Raw genomic sequence first — 21186 nt, 5'->3', positions numbered from 1 at the left:
AATAGTGAATGTAATATTATCATGTATTGTATTTATTTTTCAGTCAATCTGAAAAAGTACTATATGCAGAACGTGATTCACAGTATGGGCCGGGATTGCATGCTTTGCTCAAGAGTACATTGGCAGTACCCAGGAGGTGAACTGGCATCTCTCCGGCTACCACCCTACACTCAGTACTATGGTCTGTACATGGACTTGAACCAGCAACCGAAAAAAATCGGAGGAGGTTTCACTAGTCAATAAAACCTAGTCCATATCTTACCCATGTCTAAATGGGCTAGATCTGGAATCAATCTCCTGGGCCGTTTCCATAAAATTATGATTAAGTGTTATCTTGGTCAAGAGGATTTTTGGTTTTGATTATTTTTTCCCTACTTATCTAGACCTAGAAATGACTAAAAATCAAACTCCACACTTTTCCATACTGCGTAGGAACCCCGTATTATAAATACACATTGTGTATGTAGTGTGAACTGACCTGTGTAGTTGGAGGCCTGGCGTCTCCTGTCAAGCTGCAGTTGTCCATCTGCTTCTCCATCTCTTTCTCCTTCTCAGCCATCTTCAGAGCAAACTCCACCTCAACTGCCAGCTGCTCATCTCCAGGGAAAAAGTCCTTTACCTTGTTACGATGTTCTTGCATGGTCACCTGATGGGAACAACGGCATCATGGAGTTTAGTTCCATTATCTTTACTGCGACTATAATTGCCACTGTTCATCGTACCCCCAACCTGCACCGTCAGACACCACCCACCAAGAGCCTGAGTCTGTCCCAGGTTTCTCCCTAAACGTTAGTTTTCCTTAACACTGTCACACTAAATGCTTGCTCTTGGGGGAATGACTGGAATTGTTGGGTCTTTGTAAATTAGCGTGTGTGATCTTGACCTACTCTATCTGTAAAGTGTCTCAAGGTCACTCTTGTTATGATTTAGTGTCACACAAAGGTTGGGTACAGCCTCAAAAGGGGCTTCAGGGGCACACTGTAAAAACAGATTAGTTGACTCAACTTAACTACGTAAAGTCATCTTGTTGCTTTGACTGAGTTAATAGAACAGAAGGGCTTTACATTTCTTTTCTTCTTACAACATAGTGGAAAAGACATTGGAAAAAAACTAGAACACTTACTCAGGGCCAAATGCAGAAACATCCTCCTAAGCCATCACTCTAACTGAGCAGTTTATTCTTTAAAGAGTGGACCCTGGGAGTGCACATCTCAGACCCGATTCCTATGAACAGGCGCTGAATCACCTCAAAAGTATATTTTGTGTCTTTTGGATAGTCAAGGTTCAGCATGTACAGCAGGTCCATCAGGTTCACAAAAGCGTTGGGTACATCACCAAGATGACGCATGACAATCTTTTCCTCAATGACGATGGCAACATCGTTGTAGGAAACTGGAAGGGGCTCCTTCACATCTTCAACGACCAAAAGGATTCCAATCACCATTCCCTTGATGACGTCCTCTCCAGGATCTGTTGGCTTCATGCAAAACAAACATAACAAAAAGGGGCCTGTGCTTTAGACATGTTTTGCTTTATCTACACAGAGGATGCCTGAAATGATGTGTAACCATGCCCATTGTGAACTTGTTTTTGTTGAACAACATTTTGCTGCTTACCTCACATCTCTTCATCAATGTAGAAGGATTTTCCTTCACGTACCATGGCAGCCCCTGCAAAGCTGCTGCTCTCTTCCTTTGGTTAGATGCCTGCAAAAACACGATACGCAAATTCAGTGTATTCAAAACTGATTTTTGTCAACCCTCAAATGACGGAAACTGAGCTTTAGTCCAGAGAGGCAACTTAAACTGACCTCACTGACAGATTTTATTCAACAAACCCAGCATTTCTCTCTCCATGTCCTCCATCTAACAGAGATATTTTCTTATTCAATCTGTATCAAAGTGCCTATCCAATCACATTAATTAGAGAAAGTTTACTGTCTGTCATAATCTACATCTCGGTCCCACTCCTCAGTGGGGTTGCACAACTATTGTGGACCGATCTATGTGGAGAAGTAACATGACAGTTTTAGTTTAAGCTGAAAGTCACCTACATTTTCACATTTGATAACAGTGGAGACTTGTCTCATGGTGCATATTTCATTATTGTTAACTTCAACAATCTGTGTCCTCAGACTGGCAGAATGGCTTGTGTGGCAGGTTATTGAATTTTATTAATGTTTACATCAGACTGACATGTCAGTGCTTTGTTATGTTGTCATAATAATTCATACATGCTAAGTAACAAGGCTGTAAGTTTAACAAATCAGTATGTACTACTATGATTTTAGTAGTTAAAATATATAATTCATATGAGTTAAAGCATTATTTAATATCAATATATAGGAGTGGCCTACAGAAAAGATCAATTCATGTTTAATGTGTCAAATATTGTGTTAGTCATGACAGTGTAAGTTATTGCTTGTGTCTGTTGATTAAAAAAGATGAAATAGTTTTATGTTTGTATATTCTGGGTCACAACAGAAGTCAAATTACAGGTATACAGTAAATTGTTGTGTGTTTTTACTGTTATGTAAAAATGGGTCACTTTTGACCCTTAACATTATTAAAGTGTTGCATAAATGTGTTAAACAATTTTTAATTCTACTCCCAATATTTTACTTTAGGAGCACATGTACTCAATGGAAGGAATGTTAGCATCGAGCCCTGCAACATACACAATACAACATTACTACTATGCTATGACTAAGTAAAAAGGGCTGGCCATCTGACTCTCATTTCGGCCACAGGTGGCTCCTCTTCAACGATCTCCTGTCTTCTCAGTGCGTATGTGGCATTCATTGCATCATCGATGTAGGCCAGGTTTGGGGTTGTTTTTCTCATCTCATGGACCATCTTTTCTTTATCTTCTTCAAGATTTCTGCTGTCTCTTCCCTGGGGGAGATCTGGAAGAAAATTTGTTTCAGACCGTCGAGGTTTCTTCACTTTGTTTCTCTTCCCTCGTGTGTCCCCAGCACCTCTTTTCTCAGAATTAACCTCCAGTTCTTGGCAGCCCAAATTTGTCAATTTCTGTCTGTAATTGCCCATCTTGAACTTTATGCTGTGTTTCCATCCATACCATCCAAATGTGGAGCCAGGTTCTGTAAGACAAGGGTGTTTTTCAACAAGTGCCGGAGACGATGGTACAGCAGAGCCAAAAGTGTCCTAACTTGAGTCTGAAGAGACAGGGCAGAAAATGACTTGCAATGTCACCTTGTCCTTTGGTAGATCGTCAACACACGTGAGGTTACAGAAGTCTTTGAAATCCTCATCTTCATATTGAAGGTCAAATGAAGAGTGTAACTGCAGTTTGTTTTTCAACACCCGTTTCAGGCCATCAACGGAATCTGGAACTGAGTCCAAGCGGAGCTTTCTAATGTCCTTTGCTGAAACGATCACACGCAACAGCATCTTCTTGCAACTTTGAAACTCTCAGGACTTCTCTGGCGATGAAGGAAAAAAAGAATGTAAGAAAAAACTAAATGAACAATAAACATTATTAACCATGAACATGCATAGATACACATTTTCTTCTGTTTAAAACCTGTTTTTACGTTCATGGACATACTGCATGTTTTTCAGAGCAAGAAGAAGAACACACCATTTAAAAAGTAAAATAACACCCCAACTATACCTTAATGAAGCAAAAAAACTTTTGATGTCACCATCAGTTTCCCTGCTTTTGTGTATGGATACAAGGGTTGATATCCAATTAGTTCCACAATCACCAGTTCAGAAGACTGTTTTGTCATCAACTCATAACTGCGCAGGTGCTCCATGTACCATGCATGGTATGGTTCTATGAGGAAGGACACTTTGCTGGACACAAATACAATTTTAACCAGCTTCCCAAAGTCAGGCAGGCCACTGGTGTGCCCCACGGACAGAAACATACCCTCTGAATACTTTGTGCCATACAGGCAGGCATTGGTTGCAAGAGACAATAGACTTATTGTTGTGGGCTGCTGTCCTCCCCCAACCTTTGGCCAACTTCACCTCTGTATTGCTGTGTCTCTCTGGCTGGCTGTGAGGGCATTCCTTCCTAGGGGGGCGTGGCTACCATCACCTGCTCATTATCTGCTCAGCTGTCTCCCATCATCTCATCAACTCCTGCCATTCTTAAGCCCGGGCTAATCACCTCGTCGGCGCCAGATTGTTACTTGCTCATCCGTGGTAACTTGGCTAACAGTCTGCGTACGTCTGATTTTGCTCCCGTGTTTGTCGCCTGTGCTCACCTTGTCTTCTCTGCCTCTCCACACAGAACCTCCAGCTGCCTTCCACCATCCCTCCGACCTGTCATCTGTTCCATTGGATCTACTACTACTACTAATTAACCCACTTTACGTTATCCTGCATTGTATCTCTGTGTTCTGGGTCCCACCGTACACAACAGAACAATCTGGCCAACATGGACTCTGCAGGGATACCGCCGGTTGCGGATAACAGCACACAGCGGGCTATCCAGTCACAGGGGGTGTTATTGGGACAACACGACCAGCTGCTCAAAACACTTCTGGAGAACAATCAACAACTGATCACACAGATTACCCGGCTAACAGCTGAAGTCGCTAAACTGTCTGTAGTTCCCTCACCTCCTCTCTCGTCTCCCCCTGTCTCTCCGTCTGTTCCCACAGGCATGGCGGTCGCCGCACCCCTCCGTGAGCCTCCCATCACCTCGCCGGAACCTTTTTCCGGTGACCTGGATAAATGTCGCGGATTTCTGCTCCAGTGCGGACTTATTTTCCGACAACGACCGTGGTCGTTTTCGACGAGTCTGCTAAGGTCCATTACGCCCTGGGACTGCTCAGGGGACGAGCTCTGGCGTGGGCCGAGGCGGTGTGTGCTAATCGCCCGCTCTCAGATGTAACTTTTGACTCTTTTTCTTCAGATTTAAGGACTGTTTTCGATCACCCGGATCATGTGGGGGGTGCCTCGAGGCGGCTGCTTGCTCTCCGGCAGGGGACTGGTGGAGTGGCGGATTACTCGGTTGACTTCTGGACGCTGGCTGCGGACTCTAAGTGGGATGAGGAGGCGTTACGGGGTGCATTTTTTCACGGTTTGAGTGATGTTGTCAAGGACGAACTGTCTGTTCGGGATGAACCTTCCACCCTTAACAAACTTGTTTCTCTAGCTATCCGTATAGACTGCAGGATGCGGGAGAGGAAACAAGCGAGGGGTCGCCGATCTCTCCCCCCTGACCGGGCTGTTAGGTTGTCGGGGTCTCGGACGCCTGTCTCCCCGCTGTCGCTCTCGGACACCCCGGTGCGCTCCACCTGGGAGGAGGATGAAGCAATGCAGCTGGGTCGTGCCCGTCTTTCCCCCGCTGAACGACAACGCCGCATGCGGTCCGGTGAGTGTCTGTACTGCAGCGATCCTTCCCACCGTGTTTCTGACTGTCCAAATCGGCCAAAAGACGTGACTCGCTAACTAACGTGGGCGTGTTAGCGAGTCCTAAAACTAACGTTCTGCCCGCTGTGCCCCAGTTACTGGTTCCTGCCACATTACAATACCAGACGCTTTCCCTTCCCCTCTCCGCTCTGGTTGATTCCGGTGCAGAGGACAATTTCATTGACTGTGGTCTTGCTGCTCAGGCCGGCATTCCCGTAGAGTCTATATCCAGCCCTATTCGGGTTACGGCTGTTAACGGCCATACACTAGCCAGAGTTACTCAACAAACCGTGCCTGTTACTTTAATATTGTCTGGTAATCACCGTGAAACCATCCAATTAAAAATCATGTCCGCGTCTACTACCCCGCTGATACTCGGCTTCCCCTGGTTGAAACTGCATAATCCCCAAATTGACTGGCAGCGTTGTGCTGTCCATAGCTGGAGTGATCGCTGTCACGCCAAGTGCCTGGGCTCAGCTGTTCCACCCGTTGAGAGCGTCCCAGCGTCTGTGGTCACACCTTCTGATTTATCCTCTGTTCCTGCCGTATATCTCGATCTAGCAGAGGTGTTTAGTAAGGGCCAGGCCATGACTCTGCCTCCCCATAGACCTTACGATTGCGGCATCGACATTCAGCCCGACTCCCAGTACCCTAAGAGTCGGCTTTATAACCTGTCCCGACCTGAGAGGGAAACCATGGAACGGTACATCGGTGACTCCCTCGCTGCAGGTATTATTCGTCCGTCATTGTCTCCTTTGGGGGCGGGGTTTTTCTTTGTGGCAAAGAAGGATGGATCACTGCGCCCTTGTATCGATTTCCGTGGACTGAATAACATTACGGTGAAAAACACTTACCCCCTGCCGCTTATGAACTCTACGTTCGAGCCCTTACATGGTGCAACGGTGTTTTCCAAATTAGACCTCCGCAACGCCTACCATCTAGTCCGCATTCGACAGGGGGACGAGCGGAAGACGGCCTTCAACACTCCGTTAGGTCACTTTGAGTATCTAGTCATGCCATTCGGCCTTACCAATGCCCCAGCGGTTTTCCAAACTATGGTTAACGACGTGTTAAGGGACTTCCTTAACCGGTTTGTAGTGGTTTACCTTGACGATATTCTGGTGTTTTCGTCCTCATTAACCGACCATGTGTCCCATGTCCGCCAGGTCCTCCAACGGCTGTTAGAGAACAGGCTCTTCGTCAAAGCCGAAAAATGCGAATTCCACCGCCAGTCGGTTCCGTTTCTGGGGTTCATTGTCGAGAGTGGTCAGGTGTCGGCTGACCCAGCTAAGACTAAGGCGGTTACTGATTGGCCCACACCCACCACCCGTAAACAGTTGCAACGGTTTCTGGGCTTCGCCAATTTCTATCGTCGTTTCATTGCCAATTTTAGTCAGGTGGTGGCTCCCCTTACTAGGCTCACGTCCCCTAAGGTCCCGTTCCTCTGGTCTCCGGTCGCTGGTCTGGCTATGGAGCGGCTTAAGGCTCTGTTCACCTCCCCGCCTGTGCTTAAACACCCCGATCACTCGCTCCGCTTCGTGGTGGAGGTGGAGGCTTCTGCGTCGGGGGTGGGTGCTGTCCTGTCTCAACGCTCCCCCTCCGACCGGGAGCTCCATCCTTGTGCGTTCCTCTCAAAGAAGTTGTCCCCGGCCGAAAGGAACTATGATGTGGGCAACCGGGAGCTGCTTGCGGTCAAAGTGGCGCTGGAGGAGTGGCGCCATTGTTTGGAGGGGGCTGAGCAGCCGTTTGTGGTCTGGACTGATCACAAGAACCTGGCATACATCCAGTCCACCAAAAGGCTGTCATCTCGGCAGGCCAGGTGGGCGCTGTTTTTTAGTAGGTTCAACTTCACTCTCACCTACCGTCCGGGGTCGCGGAATGTGAAGCCGGACGCACTGTCTCGGCTGTTCGACAACCCGGAGGATTGTGCCGAGCCCGAGACGGTGTTGCCTCGCTCCTGTGTCGTCGCTGCAGTGCGCTGGGAGATTGAGGCGCAGGTTACGGCTGCCCAGGCCCTGGATCCTGGACCTGGTGACGGTCCTGCGGACCGGCTCTACATGCCTGCTCCTGTGCGGTCCCAAGTGCTTCAGTGGGTCCATACCGCCCGCTTCTCCTGTCATCCTGGGATGCACCGGACATCAACGCTGGTGAAACGACACTTCTGGTGGCCAGCGATGGATGCCGATGTTTGTGCCTACGTAGCGGCCTGCTCCGTCTGTGCGCGGGGTAAGGCCTCGCATCGACAACTCGCTGGTCTGCTGTTGCCGCTGCCTGTCCCCAGCCGCCCTTGGTCCCACGTGGCGCTGGACTTCGTCACCGGCTTGCCCATGTCCAAAGGTAATGACACTATATTGACTGTGGTGGATAGATTCTCTAAATCTGTCCACTATATAGCGTTACCTAAATTACCCACGGCCAGTGAGACGGCTGACCTCCTAGTCCAACATGTATTCTGTCTACATGGAATACCTGTGGATATCGTTTCAGATAGAGGTCCACAGTTCATATCCCGTGTTTGGAAGGAGTTTTGTACTGCGTTGGGTGCTTCTGTCAGTCTGTCCTCAGGTTACCATCCGCAATCGAACGGTCAGACGGAGAGGGCCAACCAAGATCTGGAGACGTCTCTCCGCTGTGTGGCGGCCCGGAATCCCGCCTCCTGGGCTGACCACCTGCCCTGGATAGAGTATGCGCACAACGCCTTGGTTACATCTGCCACGGGGCTCTCTCCTTTTGAGGTGGCCCTGGGTTACCAACCCCCCCTGTTTCCGTCGCAGGAGAAGGACCTGTCTGTGCCCTCTGTCCAGGATAACCTGCGCCGTTGTCACCGGGTGTGGACGGAGGCCCGGGAGTCCCTTCTTCGGACCGCTGACCGGAATAAGAGGGGGGCGGACAGGAATAGGATCCCGGCTCCCCCGTTCCAGCCTGGTCAGCAGGTGTGGCTGTCTTCCAGGAACGTTCCGTTGCACGCCGAGACGCGGAAGCTCTCCCCCCGGTTCCTGGGTCCCTTTGAGGTTGAGGCAGTGGTGAACCCTGCGGCTGTCCGACTGAAGCTGCCGGCCGCTATGCGGGTCCACCCCACGTTTCATGTTTCACACCTGAAGCCAGTGTCCACTAGTCCCCTCTGTCCTCCGGTGGATCCACCCCCGCCGGTACGCCTGGTTGACGACCACCCGGCCTACACTGTCAGTCGGCTCCTGGACTCCCGGCGGCGAGGTAGGGGTCTGCAGTATCTGGTGGACTGGGAGTGTTATGGGCCGGAGGAGCGTTCATGGATTCCTCGGAGGTTTGTCCTGGACCCGCGGCTGATCACTGACTTCCATCGGGACTATCCCGACAGGCCCGGTGGGGCGCGTGGGGGCGCCCGTTGAGGGGGGGGTACTGTTGTGGGCTGCTGTCCTCCCCCAACCTTTGGCCAACTTCACCTCTGTATTGCTGTGTCTCTCTGGCTGGCTGTGAGGGCATTCCTTCCTAGGGGGGCGTGGCTACCATCACCTGCTCATTATCCGCTCAGCTGTCTCCCATCATCTCATCAACTCCTGCCATTCTTAAACCCGGGCTAATCACCTTGTCGGCGCCAGATTGTTACTTGCTCATCCGTGGTAACTTGGCTAACAGTCTGCGTACGTCTGATTTTGCTCCCGTGTTTGTCGCCTGTGCTCACCTTGTCTTCTCTGCCTCTCCACACAGAACCTCCAGCTGCCTTCCACCATCCCTCCGACCTGTCATCTGTTCCATTGGATCTACTACTACTACTAATAAACCCACTTTACGTTATCCTGCATTGTATCTCTGTGTTCTGGGTCCCACCGTACACAACACTTATGTTTCCAAATTTTAGCTCTACAGCCCGCCTCATGGAGTGCTCAAGTGCATCAGGTCAAACAACTGCAGTATGTCCAACTTCCAGATCAGGTCTGAAAAGACTTGGCAAATCTAGATGGTAAGCTAAAGTAAGCTGGTGTTTTGTTGATAGAGTGAGCAATATGTTTCTGAAATTGTGAGAATCATGCACCAACCTTTAAAAAAAAAGCTGTGCTTAGCTTCAAATCTAATGGTCCAGAAATCAACTAGGGGACCAAATCTCCGAATCAGTTCAGGATAATGTTCTAAGAAGTGGTGCTTGGGCAGGAGGTGGAAATCAGGAAACACCTCTTTTAATAGGCACCTGTGATCGGAGATTTTACACTCCAAGTATGCCAATGTCTCTTCTGAAAAATGTCCACTAGCTAGAAGCTCTACTATTTCTTTCAGATCTAATAGAATCCCCCAAATTTTGTCATCTTCTGGTATAATGTGACCGATCATTAGAGGCAGAAGTCTCAATAGTGGCCAGTTTTCGTGGCAATTCCCACCAATAGATTTTTTTGATGCAAAAGACTTTGAAATTGGATTAGGTCTGTTGGTTTTATCTGTAAACTTGAAAGGGAAGGATTCAATTATGGAATTCAGCTCATATATTGTAAAGTAGCGTTTGGATATCAGAGACTTTATGCATAGACTTAATTCCTGTGGCACTATTCCTTCAAAAAGGTTGTGCATAAAATCTGGGGGGAAGCCCTGGACTGTGTGGAAATGAGAAAGTCTATCGAGAACACAGTCACTCTCTACTCCATTCACAGAAACAAAATTATGTCTTTTTAATTCCAGAAGGCCCTGTTTGTGAGATTCAACTGTCCGGAGTGGAAATACTCTCTCCTTTACCTCGTGAATGTCAAAATCTTGCCGACTAGCTAAACAAAACCGGCAAAATTTGTCGACATTAAAATTCTCATGAAACCCAGCAAGTGAATGGGCCCCCAAGTTGTCTGCAGACACATACAGCACAGTACCTCAAACAGTTGTTCCCAACTTCTGAACATACAATCCTTGCTGCCACTTTTATCAGTGGTTCAAGAATGGCTCCATACCCATATTTCTTCACATCATTGCTATGACACAGACATGCAAGGTAGATTGACTGTACAGATGAGCTATATCGTATAGGTAAATTTGAAATGACCCAATAAACTGCACAGATCGTGTTTTTTTTTATGTTCCTAGTGGGTTGCACACTTCAAAGTCGTCTATATACAGTCCTAGGGCAATGCTAAGATCTTTTGACGATAGCAAAATATTGTCTTTGTAATATAGACCGTCTCTGTATGTTTTGTACTGAGACAAGTGTTCAACTGTTTCAATATGTCCTGTCTCCAAGACTTTATCTATCACATCACTGCGATTTAACAGCTCTGTCAGGACTTTCAAAACCGGAATATAAACAAATTTCCGTCTTGAAGATGCATCTAAAACCTATTCAATCGGCTCAATCACTTTAAAAATTTTCTTGTAAAAAGTTTCCCTTTTGTATTCAGAACCAAAAGGCCCGTCTTTTGACAGGAAACTTAGGGGGTTAACTTTTTTAACTATCTCTGTTATAGCAGCAATGACTGCACTGTTCACTGCACAATTATGGTTGATCAGTACACTTTCAATTATTTTTGGTGTGCACTCTTCTACAACTGAGCTAATACTACAAAGCTCATCTATTATTTCCTGAGTTGTTGTTTTAGACACATGCAAATGTGTGTGCATACGCAGTAAGAGAGATGCAACTTTGTGTTGAAGTAAATCATGCAGGTCTAGATCCTCTATGAAATAATCTGTTAAGTCTAGATCGTCTGAGTGTGTCTCAAAGTTTGTACTTTCAGAGTTTAAAGTGCCCTGAATGAAGGTTTGATACAGGTTTTCTCTAAAATTGTCAACAGTACAGAGGTGATGTTTCTTACTCTTATGTGCACGAAAAGTACTCTACACACTCGGCTGAAAAATACATTCTTTATCAGACATTTAACAGTTTCCTTATTGTGTATGTGTATTTTCAAATGTGCAAAATACTGTGAATCACTACAAGTCTCTGAAAAATTGCTCAGTTCACAATTTAACCTTGCAGTCATCTGCTTTGAACGGGCTTGACTATGGTCTCTTGTTAAATGTTTTTTCAGAGATGATTCTGTCCTGAAGGAGCACACACAGTCTGCATAGACACAGGGAAGAGGACAGTTTCTTGCCTGATGACAGTGCTTCAGCTTATAATGGACAATTAGTGTGCGTTGGTTCGGCGAGGAGAAATTGCAACACTTGCAGGACCACCTCATTGAGGGGCAGTTGCCACAAACAGCACAGCCTACAATGAAGTGTTGTAACCCTGTACAGAAAACAAAGAAAGGGGGGAAAAAAAAACATACAACAGTTATCAGCAAAATTGGCTTGATTGCATAAATATTTTTCATGTTGTATCAAATATTTTTTTATTTAATAATTGCCTAAAACAGTTGTCCTATATAATTGGAGTCATCCAGTGCAAAAATGAACATAATGAACATTACAACATGAACTGAACTGGAAGATCAACAGCACTGCTGTTTACAAGAAGGGGATGAGCAGACTCTATTTCCTGAGGAAGCTGAGATCCTTCAACGTGTGCAGCAGGATGTTGGAGATCTTCTACCAGTCTGTTGTGGCCAGCACTCTGTTCTCCTCCGCCATCTGCTGGGGCAGCAGCATCGGAGCCAGCGATAAAAACAGACTGAACACACTGATCAAGATGGCTGGCTCCGTAATCGGCTGCAAACAGGAAACTTTTGAAGCTGTGGTGGAGAGGAGGTCACTGAACAAACTGTTATCTATCATGGATAACCCTGACCACCCTCTCCACCCCACACTGGTCCAACAGAGGAGCAGCTTCTCTAAGAGGCTCCGACAGCTTCGATGCTGCAAGGACCGCTACAGAAAATCATTCATTCCACAAGCAATAACACTTTTTAACATGTCATCTCTGGGTGGTAGATGAGACTTTTGGACACCACACTACTGCACTAATGCAACCTGGACATTTGGTTTATTTACATTTACATTTTAGCATATTATTATTATTTAAGCAGTTGCACATTTTTGTTCCCCCATCCTGTACAAATTCAAATATTTGTTCTTTTTACTTTATTCATATTATTATTTCATGTATATTGTATGTATGTATATTTTTCCTAGTATTTCATTTATATTTATATTTTGTACTTTGTGACTGATTTTGCTGCTGTAACACAGGAATTTCCCATTTTTCTTGGGATAAATAAACATCTATCTATCTATTATAACTCAAAGGACTATTTACAATATTTACATTTTTTCAAAAAAAAGACTTAAATGTATGCCAAATCTCAAAACAGTGACGCCATTCTTCTATGTAGAACGGTTACAGACTATCTGTGATCATATTAGACTATTTTGACCTGGAGTTATCTATCGTTTTAGCTTTCCGTCTTTTATGTTTATTAAATGATTGAAATATGAACCAGAGGTGCCGTTTTGGATCATACACAATCCCTTCGGGTCCTGGGTCGACACGATTTCAAACGGCATAGGGCTCCTTTCCCATTGGCCAACAAACCCACGTCTGATCTGCAGCTGGCAGCCTGCGTGACCGTTCACCCCCACTGCTGCGCGAGTGTAACGGCCAGTGTTGCCAAGTCCGCTTATTATAAGCGACTTTGGGCTTGTTTTTTTGTAAAGTTGCTTACAAATATTGGTAGTCGCGGGTTGCGGTTTTTTTGGGCTTGTCACTAAAGTGTGGTTGCTTATTTGGGCTTGTTCCCAGCTTGTCCTTGCCGGTTTGCTCAATCCCGCCCTTTTCCACATAAACACTATAGACAGCTCTGACCCAGATGGAAACGAGTACCAGCCAATCAGAGGCAGAGCAGGGCAGTCTGTTGTTTTCTGGTTAGGAAAATGCGCGAGTAGCGACTAATGGTGAGTGGACTGAAGGAGAGTTTTTGGAGGAATAAATGCCCGGGATAAAGTGGGTGAAATACGGGAAGAAGTATAATAAAGAATCGGAGAAAGGAGGAAAATAATGGATTCTACCCGTCCTTAGGAACAACTCAAAATCACTGTGAAAAAGTGTCTATATTTCAAATCCCATCAGTTTTTTAATGTTAAGTAATGTTTAAAAACTCCCTCCTGTGGTCATTGTCCTAAAGCTCAGGAGGGGAAATAAATAAACTCTAGCCTACCGTGTGTACAGTTTACCAATCTGTCCACATGGATTGTAAAACCGTGCATTTTTTCTCTTCCAGGATCTTAGGGGGGCTCCGTAGAAAAAGTCGCTTATTTGGGCTTGTTTTCAAAGGGCTGGTTGCGTATTTGTCTCGCAAGATCTGGCAACACTGGTAACGGCACACATCACTATGCAGTTAAAAACAATCCCCTATCACTACGTGTTTATACAGCATCTAACTCTACATAAATATATATATAGTCCGTACACTACGGCGGTGGTCCGTATTTTTCCACTCCTCTTCCCCACGGACCATGAGCTGCTCTGTTATCTCACTGTCTGGTCAAAGCTGTACCAGATTGATTGATTGCGAGCAAAGCTTCTTGTGCAGGTCGCGACGTCACGTAAATTGGCGGGTGGACCCGGACGTATCGATTTTACTGTTCACACATTTTTCCATAGTAAAGACGACAAGTCTCACACCGTTTCACTCGTATAAAAGTAGCGTTATTTTATTGGTGCCGAATACTTGTTACAGTCGAATGAGGCTCAACCAGAGCTACATTAAATACTTGCCGTGACACTCCGGCGCTAGCTTAGCCAGCTAGCGCTAGCTAGCTAGCTAACGTTACATGCTACAGCATTTCCAAAAAACGAACAACATGAAATATTCATCGCAGGTTATGTTGACGGATAATTTGAAACGGAGAGACATTAGATGACCAATGCACATTACCAACAGATGAATAATTAAGCTAAAACAATTTTAAATGTACTTACATGGACGGCTCGGCTCCGAGGAAAGAAGATGGCGGTCGGGCTCAGATTTTTTTTTTTTTTATTAACAACAAATAATACAAACATTCAGACAACGCAGATCAGAAAATTAAGAACAAATAAAGAATGAATTGCAACTTACATGAGAGTTGAAACAATATTGATAAAAAAAAAGTACATGGTAAATAAGATTATGAAGTGGACAATAGTAAATAAATAAATAAATAAATAAAGATAAGAGTGTGACAGATTTACAAAGGTGTATAAAATGCAAAAACAAGTATTTAGTTAAATAGATTGGGGTATATATCAAAGATAAATCTAGCTTTTTTATTAGTAATTAAATTAATAGATTCAATATATGTGTCAAATTCAATTTGGAAAAATTTAAAACATGGTTTAGAATTGGAAAATTTAGATTTGTGGATGTGAAACTTCCCTAATAAGATAAAGAGATTAACAATATTACAAATATTTCTATCTTTATAATCAAATAGTGTAATAATGTGTTTCCCTTCCAGTATGATTGTTTTAGACAGTATATAATTTTCTAAACTTTTCCAAAATGAGATACTAAAAGAACAACCATAAAAAAGATGAATTAACGATTCTTGTTCGGATTTACAAAAAGTACAACACTTGTCAATTGGCATCAATTTTGATATAAATAAGCTGGTAGGATATATATTGTGTAATATTTTCAAATGTAATTCTCTTATTTTGTTTGAGATGCAATATCTAAAAGGAACAAGCCACGCCCTATGCCAGTTTATATTGTTAAAGTGAGAGTTCCAAAAAAATTTCCCATGAGGTGTTACTTTTTTAAATTTAGAAAACATTTTCTAATGTGTTTATTGGTACAATTCTTGCTCATAACATCCATACCATTTATATAAAGAGTAAATTTAAAATCAGGGACTTCATTTTGTATTTTATAACTTTTCATTAACTCTAATACGCCATTAGGGATAGAATTGAAAACTGAATTATATTCTTTAAACGTTATTGGGAATGACTTCTCTCTGAGAAAGGATTCATAGTTTAATAATCGGCTATTACAATCAAATAGATCCTTTATGAATATAATACCTCTATCAATCCATTGTTGCAAATACAGTGACTTGTTCCTCTTAGTAATGCATTTATTATTCCACAAGATGGCGTTGTGTGGAGAAAAGTTATGAGAATGACACAGTCCATGCCAATAGAGCTTGTTGATAAAAATTAGACAGTTTTAAAGGCAATCTTGTAATATTGTAGTTACAATTCAACAAAAATTTCAGACCTCCTACATTATGAAACACGTTATTGGGAATAAAGTACCATAATGACTCTGGTGCTCTTAAACATTCCTTCAACCATTTCACCTTGAAGGTGTAATTTAAGTCCGAAAAGTCCAAAAGTTCAAATCCACCTTCATTCTTAGAGCCAGAGAGCACTGCTTTTTTTAAATGGTGGTGTCTGTTTTTCCATACAAAATTGGTAAACATAGTATTTATGTCTTTACAAGTTGAATCGTGGACATTGAGAGAGAGGGCAGGGTAGACAAATCTTGAAATCCCTTCTGCTTTAGTCAAAAGAATCCTTCCTAAAATAGAAATGTCTCTTTGAAGCCACAAGTTCAGTATAGTTTTAGTCTTCTTCAATTTGGATGAAAAATTAAGATGCTGACGTTCCATATAGTCTTTGCAAATATGAATACCTAAATATTTTATACATTTTTTAACAGGTATATCAAACATTTTTTCCTCTTCAGTCTGATATAGACATAAAATTTCACATTTAGATTTGTTGAGTGTTAAACCCGAAGCAGCCGAGAATGGGTCAATTAGGAATATAGCATATGCAATCTGATGTTTGTCGCTTAAAAAGAGAGCTGTATCATCCGCTAGCTGAGTTACTCTAATCTCCTTACCAAAAATAGATAAACCTTTAATAATAGGATTATGTTGAATGTGTAATGACAATAATTCAACCACCAGCAGGAACAAGAACGGAGAAATAGGGCAGCCTTGGCGAACAGATCGCATTACAGGAAATCTTTTTGTGGTGTTTGGATATAATATCACAGAACTGTCGATATTTTTTTAAAACATTTCGACAGCGGATATAAAATTTGGTCCAAAACCAAAAATCTTAAGTGCTTTGAATAAAAAATAGTGTTCTACCGTATCAAATGCTTTATAAAAATCAAGAAATACTATTAATGCATCAGAATTGATGTTATCAGAATAGTCCAGCAGGTCTAGAACAAGTCTTATATTGGAGCTAATGTGACGATTAGACATAAAAGCAGTCTGCGTTTCATTTATTATCTCATGAAGACCTCTTTTTAACCGTTTGGCAAAAATCAATGATACCATTTTATAGTCAATATTTAAGAGTATAACAGGTCTCCAGTTTTCTATCAATAAGTGATCTTTTTCAGGTTTAGGGAGAAGACATACTAAGCCTTGCTTCATACTTGTGGACATTTCCTTTTTTAGAGTGCATTCTTTAAATAGATCAAATAGAAGATTTTCAATAATTTCCCAAAAATGTAAATAAAATTCAACTGAAAGCCCGTCGTTACCAGGAGATTTCCCTTTTTTCATTGACCCGACAGCCTCTGAAATTTCCAATTTAGTAATGGGACGTTCACAATCCAATTTAAATTATTCAGATATAGTTGGTGTACATGCTTTAATTGACTCAATGAATTTATCACATTCACTGAGTTGAATATTTGACTTATATATATTGCTATAAAATGTACCAACATATTTTGAAATTTCTAAAGAGTTAGAGGTGATATTATTGTTAATTTTAAGAGTGGTCAAATTATTCCTCTTGCGATTTCGCTTCTCTAAAGCACAAAAATAACTTGAATTCCTTTCCCCTTGTTCCAACCATTTTGCTCGAGACCTTACAAATGCCCCTTTAGCCATTTCAACATACATATGATCCACTTCCTCCTTTAATTTCTTCAATGTTATTTCTTCTTCCTCTGAAAGATTATCCTTAGTCATTACCATGTTTAACGTATCCATGAGGTGTATTTCTTTAGCTGTGGCATTTTTTTTAATTACTTTACTTCTCTTAATAGCTATTTCTCTGATTTTAAATCTGAAATATTCCCAATTTTGTATGCAATTGCCTTCATTATTACTAAATATGCTATTGGCTGCTTGTTTTACTAAGTCACAAAACTCATCATCTTTTAATAAATTATAATTCAGTTTCCAATAACCCCGTAAAGGCCTACTACCATTTTGTTGTTTTGTTCCCATTAGATGGATTGAAATTAATTTATGATCAGAGAATAGGGCATAACCATGTGAGGATTCTGATACATATTGCATACAAGAAGGAGATATAAGCCATAGATCAATTCTAGACTGAAAGGATCTACTGACGTTGCTCCATGTGAATTCGTTAATGTCAGGATTTAAAAACCGCCAAACATCTATAACTGCCAGTTGTTCACAAATATATGCAGTGCTTTTAAATCTTGAATGTGGAACTAATCTGACAGGAAGTCTATCTACAAGGTCGGCGGTCGGCTCAGATTTTCAGAGCTCAACGCTGCGCGTGACGTCACTGCAGGCGCATGCGTGTTGGTTGAAATGCCCACCTTGACCTATTTTCTGAAGTGAACTGAAAGGATTCTTATAGGTTTTTTATGAGCTTTTGCGCTTTTTTCAAGTTGTAGTTGTGGTTACTCTTCTTACTTTGTTGTAATAGGCAATAAGTTCTCTCAGCTTGTTAAAAATAGTCCCTCTGGCTAAAAGCCCAAATCCTTTTTAACAGTGCAAACATACATTTTCCAAAACCTTCCCTCTTTTTTGTGACTCTTGTGACTACAACAGTAGGCTAGAAGTTGATGCAGCAGATGGATTGAAGTAAAATCATAACTCAACCTGTCTTGTTGCTGCATTGCATTCATACATCTAATGCAATTCAATACAGTAGTCCTGGGTTAACCCTTTAAAATAATTAATTTGCATTTTATTGCATGACATAAGTATTTGATCACCTATCAACCAGTAAGAATGGCGGCGCCCTCCTGTTCTCCACTCATTACCTGTATTAACTGCACCTGTTTGAACTTGTTACCTGTATAAAAGACACCTGTCACACACTCAATCAAACAGACTCCAACTTCTCCACAATGGCCAAGACCAGAGAGCTGTGTAAGGACATCAGGGAGAAAACTGTAGACCTGCACAAGGCTGGGATGGACTACATGGAAGCAGCTGACCAGCTGCTGCTGGGTCTAACGTTAGCGGTCTGCTGATCCACTGCTGCTGGGTCTAACGTTAGCGGTCTGCTGATCCACTGCTGCTGGGTCTAATGTTAGCCGTCCGCTGCCCCGAAGTGTGGGGAAAAAATCGTTTCAAATCGGTAACATAGATGTAATGGGTGGCCCATTACATGAAGTAACATGGCATTTTATTTTGAGTTTTAACTTGTCCAGTGGGGCAAGTAAATATCTCCACTTGCCCTACATAAACTCCACTTGTCCCGGACAAGTGGACAAGGCTTATGTCGAGCCCTGACTCCAGTAACTTTCACCAGCAAAAAATTTAACATTGCATTTTTGTTTATTTGTAAATTTTATAAGTCTGTCTTGCACTCCTGACCACAGATTATGTTTCCTATCTGGTATAATAATATGACTATATAGAACTGAATTAATCAAATGAATATGCAGAAAGCATCCACATGTCCATGCTGTGGTCTTACCTGAAGGTAGGACATGAGGTCTCGGAGCACAGGAGAGCGTTTCTGCTCCAGCAGGCTCTTCAGGCTGATGATGAGAGGAACTGTGTTCTCTATGAAGGCCTTCTTCTGGACCTGTGGATTATAATGGTTATCTCAATTTCCTAACATTAGCCAGCAGCTAAAACCACAATATCACAATACATTTCACATGTCACCTTTCAGATGTTTTAAGCACCGGGGGAAAAAGGGTTTGTTATAAATTTGGGGGAGAGCCGTGTTAGGTTGACTCTGTATTTGTCTCTAGTATGTCCTATGTAAAAAAATGGATTCACACATCCACATCTGAGATTTTGACTACTAAGTGACTGGACCCTGAGAATGGAGCAGGATTTAGCTCCAACACCGCCTCTTGGAAATATCTCCCCCTTCACTTTTTTGTAATCATAACTGGTTGTTTTGGTGCCTAAACATAGCTGTTGTCGCCGCAGGACAGTTACCTTTTGTCAAATAAATTTCAGTTTTTCAAGATTCGGTTTTGGAATCAGAATTATGTTTTGGCATCAACATCATAAAAATCCAAACATCCCTAACCCTACCAGTAACTTGGCAAACATTGCTTACCTGCAACACCACCTTCTTCTGTGTGGCCTGCAGGACAACCTTAGCCGTAGTGGCCATGTTCTCCTCCTCGGGTTCCTCCCCTGAAGCACCCCCTTCTGGAGCAGCTTCATCTCATTCAGACTCAAGATGTTGAAAGTTTTAGATAAAATTTCCGCCCCATCTGCATCCAAAGGAAGCTCCTCGTCCGCAAAGCATGCTGGGATAGGAAAAGAGGTTACAAGTTTTCATTTAATTTTCCTAGGAGCAAATTGGTGGTGGTTAACGGTTTAGAATTCAAAAAGAAAATGTGTCAAGATGCCCGAAGATGGTGAGTTTCATTAACAAACTTCAGTATTAAGCACCTTGATAGCTGTGTTGTAATTCTGATTGAACATAAGGCTCTAAATCACATTCAGTCTCGTTTTAAATTGCTGTGTGGACATTTACATTAAATGTCCCATGACATGGTAATCTTTGGATGCTTTTATATAGACCTTAGTGGTCCCCTAATACTGTATCTGAAGTCTCTTTTATGTAGACCTTAGTGGTCCCCTAATACTGTATCTGAAGTCTCTTTTATATAGACCTTAGTGGTCCCCTAATACTGCATCTGAAGTCTCTTTTATATAGACCTTAGTGGTCCCCTAATACTGTATCTGACTCTCGTTTAAGATGACCTTAGTGGTCCCTAATACTGTATCGAAGTCTTTATATAGACCTTAGTGGTCCCTAAACTGTATCTGAAGTCTCTTTTATATAACCTTATGGTCCCTAATACTGTATCTGAAGTCTCTTTTATATAGACCTTAGTGGTCCCCTAAACTGTATCTGAAGTCTCTTTTATTAGACCTTAGTGGTCCCCTAATACTGTATCTGAAGTCTCTTTTATATAGCCTTAGTGTCCCCTATATTGTATCTGAAGTCTCTTTATATGGACCTTATGGTCCCTAATACTGTATCTGAAGTCTCTTTATATAGACCTTAGTGGTCCCTAATACTGTACTGAAGTCTCTTTTATATAGACCTTAGTGGTCCCCTAACACTGTATCTGAAGTCTCTTTTATATAGACCTTAGTGGTCCGTAATACTGTATCTGAAGTAGACCTTAGTGGTCCCTAATACTGTATCTGAAGTCTCTTTCCCAAAATTCAGCCTTGGTGCAGAATTCCAGCCACTAGAGCCAGTCCCACAATGAGCTTTCCTTAAGTATGTGCCATTTCTGAGTCCGTAGCTTTTGAGGACTTTGCTCATTTGAAGGCCATGATGTCTCTCTCATGGGTGGGCCAAATTCTCTGGGCATGCAAAGCAGAGAAAGGGGAGGTAACCTTGCCCCTTATGACCTTATTAGGGGAAGATTCCAGATCAACCCATCTGAGCTTTCATTTTCTCAAAGGCAAAGCAGGATACCCAGGGCTCGTTTTACACCTATCACCATTTTAGGCCACTGGGGGGGGCCATAGGCAGGTTGTTAAAAAAAAACTCATAAAAGTGCCTTTTTCCTGCCATGGGACCAGTTCATTTTATCACTTAAATCATCACCAAAGAAAGAAAAACCTTTAATCACACGGAACTGAAAAAGGACTTGGTGGTTTTATGCATGAGAACTTTCTCTCAATCTCTACACATGTTCACCTAAAACGGTCAGGTTGATCTTGATAGTGACGTTGAAGCGCTGGGTGTCCGTGA

General features: G+C 42.9%; 1 protein-coding gene across 1 annotated transcript; it reads right to left on the bottom strand.

Annotated features, from left to right (window-relative positions):
* Positions 1 to 442: 442 nt before the first annotated feature.
* On the bottom strand, positions 443 to 19585 carry LOC116696604 (condensin-2 complex subunit D3). The gene is made up of 3 exons (XM_032527684.1): positions 19522 to 19585; positions 18922 to 19032; positions 443 to 646 (listed from the first exon to the last, which is right to left on the bottom strand). The coding sequence occupies exons 1-3, from the start codon at positions 19576 to 19578 to the stop codon at positions 443 to 445; spliced, it is 372 nt and encodes a 123-aa protein (XP_032383575.1). The 5' UTR covers positions 19579 to 19585.
* Between the last annotated feature and the right edge of the window lie 1601 nt (positions 19586 to 21186).

This window comes from Etheostoma spectabile, chromosome 10 (genome assembly GCF_008692095.1).
Source record: "Etheostoma spectabile isolate EspeVRDwgs_2016 chromosome 10, UIUC_Espe_1.0, whole genome shotgun sequence".
Taxonomy (NCBI): domain Eukaryota; kingdom Metazoa; phylum Chordata; class Actinopteri; order Perciformes; family Percidae; genus Etheostoma; species Etheostoma spectabile.
Note: the sequence above shows the minus strand (reverse complement) of the source record. Positions and strands in the feature narration are given on the sequence as shown.